Below are 6,376 nucleotides of genomic sequence, written 5' to 3'. Positions count from 1 at the left end.
ATCAATAAATCAGATCAGTAAGAGTTTAAAAAAACTCCTGCATGGTTGCATTACATCTCAAGAATTCATTCTAGTAAACATCCCTTCCCACTTTCCACTCTCTTCCTACCAGATGACAGACAACAGTAAGCACCACCTCAAAGGCTACACAAGCTGTTGCCCCCATTAGGTTCTTCGAGAGTGGAAACGGGAGCTACCTTTCGAGCATTTGCTGCAGAAAAATCAGCTATAGCATCTCTAGCTTGTTGGACCAGCACGTTCGGGTGAGTGAAAGAACCCCCATGAACAAACTCTTTTCTCCAGAACCACACTCGTCGTGCAATCCCCGCAAACAGCCGGGGTTCCTCTTTATCGCACGTCTTGAACATTGCCTCCACCACCCACCCAAATGTTGGGCCATTTAGAGAACTCTTATGAAACTTCTTTATACTCCCACTCCACACATCTCTCGATGAGGGGCAGCCCCACAAGATATGGAAACACATCTCCTCCTCAAGAGCACAAATAAGGCATAACGCATCTGTGGTAACCTTTCTTCTATAAAGACTCACTTTTGTTGGGAGGATCTCATGGCATGTTCTCCATAGGAAATTCTTCTCCGCATTGGGAATTTGTAATCTCCACAAACTACCCCACATCGCCTTGTCTTCAATGCTAGAAGAGCTGCCGGCTTGCAATTGTGATGCCTGTCTCATGGCCACATGGTAGGCACTTTTAACTGTAAACAAGCCATTGGTCGTGTCCCTCCATATGACCACATCAATGTCGTGTGTGCTGATAGGGATCTTCAGAATTGCATTTACCTCCTCAGGGAGAAACAAGGTTTCGAGCAACCTTTTGTTCCATCCATGTAGATCTCTATCAATGAGTTCCACAACTTTAGCATCCAGATTTAGCATCCCTTGACCGATTGGATTACAAAGGTTGTAGGAATTGGAACCCATTTATCACCCCAAATCTTCATGTTTTCTCCATTTCCTATCTTCCAAAATAGTCTTTCCTTTAATAGGTCACAAGAGCTCAAGATACTCCTCCATGCATAGGATGGCTTACTCCCTAATTTTGCCTCAAGAACGGAACTATTAACATAATACTTTGCCATCATAATTCGGGAGACTAGACTATCTGGTGTCCGCTAAAGCCACCAACACTGCTTAGCAAGGAGTGCTTTATTAAAACATTTGAAATCCCTAAATCCTATACCTCCTTTAGATTTTTGGAATGCCCATTTTGCTCCAACTCATCCAATGTATACTCGAAGCTCCCCACCAGAATTGTTGCATAAGAGAGTTGATCTTGGAACACAATGCTTTGGGAAGCATGAAGACATTCATACAATAAGTTGGAATGGCTTGTATCACCGCCTTTAGTAATATTTCCCTCCCTGCTTAAGATAGAAGTTTAAGTTTCCAATCTTCCAGACGCTTCCACACTCTATCAATAATACTCTTAAATTCTTTTGTACGAGATTTCCCCACCAAAGCTGGCAATCCCAAGTACGTATCATATCTCTGGGAGCTTGGGATTCTTGACACATCAAGAATTGTCTATCTAACCGCTTGAGGGGTGTTCTGACTAAAATAGATAGCTGTCTTGGAAGTGTTCAATCTTTGACCCGAGGCAATTTCATAGTTATGGAGTAGAAAAGATAATCTATTCCAGTGACCCAAATCCGCTATGCAAAAAAGTAAACTATCATCAGCAAAAAAGAGGTGATTGAGTCAAGGACCCCTCCTGGATGTAGGTACTCCCTCTAACACACTCTCTCTATCCACTGCCAATAGTGAAGAGCTCAAAGCTTCCACACAAATCAAGAATAAATATGGAGAAATAGGGTCGCCTTGTCGAATACCCCAAGTAGGGATAATCCTTCCCATCGGTATCCCATTCACCAAAACTGCACAGTGCGCTGAGGTAACACACATCATGGCAAGTTGAATCCACCTCAGAGCAAAATCCATTCTTCCCATTACTGCCTCCAAAAACCCCCATTCCATCCTGTCATAGGCTTTACTCATATCAATTTTGACCGCCATATAGCCTTTCTTACCCCTCATCCGCATGTGCATCGTATAAAGGGTTTCATAGGCAGCCAAAATATTATTAGAGATCAACCTCCCTATGATAAAAGCACTCTGGTATGGGGAGATAATGTGGGGGTAAAAACACCTTAAGCCGATTAGCCAAAACTTTCAAAATAATTTTATAAAGGACATTGCACAAACTAATCGGTCTAAATTCCGTGACACTGGTGGGATTTTTAATTTTGGGAATAAGTGCTATAAAAGTAGAGTTTAGCTCACTATCAAGAACATCATTATTTAGAGAATAGAGAGTATCTTTGCAAACCTCAGGTCCCACAATGTCCCAGTGTTTTTGGAAGAAGCCAGCATTGAAACCATAGGTCCAAGGGCTTTTAGAGGAGCCATTTGAAATAGAGCAGTCCGAATTTCTTCCTTGGTAAAAGGCCTCACAAGGGAATCGTTTTTCGTCCTTCCAAACCACCCAAGCACACATCATAATGTACAGCGTCTCCTGCAGTAAACAAGCCAGCAAAATAACTTTCAAAAGCCCCTCCAATCCCTACTTGATCGTCCCATAAGCCACCTCTCTCATCCCGGATTTGACCAATTTTATTCACCTTCCGTCGTTGGCTTGCACATGCGTGAAAAAACTTTGAGTTTTGGTCGCCAAATTTAAGCCAATCCGTTTTTGCCCGCTGCCTCCATTTTAAATCCTCTTGCTCCATCAAGATTTTTAAATCTTTTTGGAGTTCTATGGCTTTCTCCACATCCGGTGCAATTTCTGCCCCTTGTAAAACAGCCAGCTTTTTACATTGCTCAACAAAAGCCCAGTTCGGTTTCTCCACCTCTTCTCGTTGCCAATGCATCAAGGATTTTTTGGACTCTTCCATTTTGCACGACATCCTTTGCCATGGGTTTGCTGCATGGGTCATATTTCCCTCCCACGATTTTGCTATGATTTCATGACACTTAGCATGCAAGTCCCACCCAGCCTCAAATTTGAATTTGTGTGGTTCCTTATGTTTTGTAACCTGGTCCTTTAGCAACACCAAAAGTGGGGAATGGTCGGAACAAAGTAAAACCCCAACCACAACCTCCAACCTGTGATGTAGTTCACTCCACTCCTAATTTGCCACCACTCGGTCGAGTCTCTCCTTTGTAAACTCAACCCCTTCCCTACCATTATTCCATGTATATTTGGGTCCCCTATATCCCAAGTCTGACAAACCACACACCTCCAAGGTATTTTGGAAATTTTCCATCAAGCCCCTTTGGCGTCTATTCCCTCTAAATTTTTCATCTGCATTAAGGATTTCATTAAAATCACCAAGACAGGCCCAAGGGATAGGATCCATCCGAGCGATGTGTCGAAGTAAACTCAACACCTCCGGTCTCTTGCTAGGATCTGGCTGACCATAGAAACCTGTAAGTTTCTATTGCGATATAGTTGGGGAAGTGTGATAAGCGCCGAATGTTGCACATTCAAGCCCTTAATTTACATATGTTAATTCTTTAACATTGTTATTTGTTTGATTTTTGTTATTTGTTTTTGTTTTCTTTTTTTTTGTTTTTTTTGTTTTCTTTTTTTTTTAGGTTTTATTTGGCAAACCATTGAAAATTGGGCTTAAAAGGGCAAAAGCTGGAGCATTCTGGACTTGGGATCGAGCGCAGCTGTTCTTGAGATCGAGCGCGCCTGCGCTTGAGCACCTGCAGCCCAGGATCGAGCGCACGCATGCGCTCGCATGCACATCAGCTAAGCTCGAGCGCACAACCTTCGGATCGAGCGCACACGGGTGTATAGTGCATGGCAAGAGTCCTTTTCCAGCTTGGACTTGGTTTTCAGTCTCCCAATTGGACTGGGAGACTGACCTCCGGTTTTCCTAGGGTTTCTAGGGTTTTCCTAATCCCTATAAATAGGGCTCAAAACATTGTAAACAGACACATCACTTTCTAGAGTTAAAAATTAAAAAATTGTCTTGGAAGCTTAGAAGATCATGAGCGGCTGAACCAATTGTAGGGTATTGATGTAACCCTTTCCAAGCACAATGGTTTGATTGTATTTAATTTCTAGTTTTTCAATTTATGCATGTTGATTGTATAACTCTGAGGATTGCTACAATTGATTTATGTTCTTCATATTAACTGCAATTGTTCTTAATTTTCAACTCAATATTAGTAAAATTCTTATCTTGTCTTAGAAAGTATTTTACTATTATTGAACTCAAATCCTTCTTATTTTCTGTGATTATAAGAATGATGGTTATACAATGGTTCTTAATTGACATGCAATCAATAGGGTTAGAAAGGCCATACCTAGGAAAGACAGATCGTACTTCACCCTAGTTTAGTGTAATTTAGGTAGACGATCCGTGCCAACCGAAGATGGGTTATACTATTCTATTGATTGTATAAAACTTATTAAATAATTAAATAATTCATACTTAGGGAAGACAAGTTGTACCGCGTCTTAGTGGTTAGGTGGACGATCCATGCTAACCGAAGATGAATTATTTTTATTCTTCAATAATGTGTTTTCTTATTTAAATTATAACATACATATAATGAATTGCTAGAATTAAATATGGTTAACTATTGATGTGCGGATAGTGGTGAAGTCAATACCCTACTCTCTCTCTCTCTCATATATTTACTCTCTTTATTTCCGTTTACTTCATGCACTTTGAATTGACACAAACAAATCATTCTCTCTCGAATTAAGTTACTTTTAATCTTTCAAATTTTGACAATAAAACCCCTGCAGTCCTTGAGGTTCGACACCCTCAATATAGCCCTATCTTACGGGATTCGTACTATTGCGATGGGTACTTTTATAATTGATATTTTGGTCACAAAAATACCACATCAATTTTTGGCGCCGTTACTGGGGACTACTTAATGGTTTCATTATCTAATTTTAAGGATTAATTTTAGCTTAATAATCTATTTTCTGTTTTACGTTGCTAACTTTAATTCTGTTTTGTGTTTTATTTTTTTTAGAATTATCAAACAGGTCCGTAGCTGCCCTTCGAGCGCAGATCGCGTGCGATTGAGTGCACAGACGCACTCCAGCAGGATTAGGCCAGCAGCGCTCGAGCGCTCCACTCCTGCGCTCGCACCCATCTGTGACAGTACGCTTGAGCGCACCCTGCCGTTCGATCGCGCGCACCAGCAGCAGCCTGCATCCAAAATCCCAGCGCATCTAAGGGCCATTTGTGAGCTTTAATTTTTTGTTTTAGTTTAGTTTTTTATTTTCTATTTTTTTTTATGCTAGGTCGCTGTTCTTTGTCTTTTCCATTAATTCCTTGCGACCTTGAACTTGAACGCACCCTTAGACAAATTAGATCCGAAAGGACTCCTAATTTGCTAGAAGAGCGTCCCATTGAGACCATGGGCGAAACTAATCACGTGGCTTTGAGAGATCATTATCTCCCTACCACTTACACTACCCCCACATGTCTTTGGCTATCGGAGATTACGGCAACCCACTATGAGATTAAGCCTAGCACTATACAGAGTCTACCTTCTTTCTTAGGGCTTAGCACTTAAAACCCTTATGACTTCCTCAGTGATTTCGAAGCAATTTGTTCTACCATTAAAATGATAGGATTCACTAAGGATGCCCTAAGGATGCGTCTTTTTCCTTTCTCCCTCAAGGAAAAAGCCAAACATTGGTTCCAGTCCTTAGTACCCGACTCTATCACTTCTTGGGCTCAATTGCAACAAGAGTTTCTTAAGAAGTATTTTCCCATAGGAATGACCAATGACACTAGGAGAACTATCACTAGCTTCTCCCAATATGAGGGAGAAGATTTCCATGAGACCTGGGATAGGCTGAAGGACTTACTTAGATCATGCCCACACCACGTTGTCCCCAAATGGCAGCTAGTGCAGAGTTTCTATGATGGTTTGACCGAGTCCAATAGAAAGATGGTAGATGTATCTTGTGGGGGAACATTCGTGTTAAAAAGTGAAGATAAAGCATGGTCTGTTTGAAAATTTGAGTAATAATTCTCTTCAGCAGGTTTCCACCAGATGAAGGGCACCAGCATCTAAAGCACTCAAGACAGAGAGTCTGTATGAAGCAGAACATTCCCCAAACATGGCCACCCAAGTAGTTGAGGCTATCACACGAAGCTAGATCAAGTTTTGATGACTGTTGGTTTTGCTCATAATACTGCTCACATGCACACCACCACATGAACGTTGCTCATTTTGTTCTAGTCCTATGCATCATGTAAATAATAGTCGTATTGCTAGAAATTATACTGATGTTGCTAATGAGCAGGTGAATGCAACTTTCTTCAGACCGGGTAATGATCCGTATTCCAATACCTAGGGGTGTCAAAAATAAC

General features: G+C 41.2%; 1 protein-coding gene across 1 annotated transcript; it reads right to left on the bottom strand.

Moving 5' to 3' along the window:
* Nucleotides 1-1,721: 1,721 nt before the first annotated feature.
* On the bottom strand, nucleotides 1,722-2,956 carry LOC132178157 (uncharacterized). Its single transcript, XM_059590612.1, has 3 exons — nucleotides 2,642-2,956; nucleotides 2,350-2,535; nucleotides 1,722-2,135 (listed from the first exon to the last, which is right to left on the bottom strand). Exons 1-3 carry the CDS (start codon nucleotides 2,954-2,956, stop codon nucleotides 1,722-1,724), a joined length of 915 nt encoding a protein of 304 aa, XP_059446595.1.
* Between the last annotated feature and the right edge of the window lie 3,420 nt (nucleotides 2,957-6,376).

The sequence above is a fragment of the Corylus avellana genome, chromosome ca4 (genome assembly GCF_901000735.1).
Source record: "Corylus avellana chromosome ca4, CavTom2PMs-1.0".
NCBI lineage: Eukaryota > Viridiplantae > Streptophyta > Magnoliopsida > Fagales > Betulaceae > Corylus > Corylus avellana.
The sequence above is the reverse complement of the archived record's forward strand: the minus strand, read 5'-3'. Positions and strand labels throughout refer to the sequence as shown.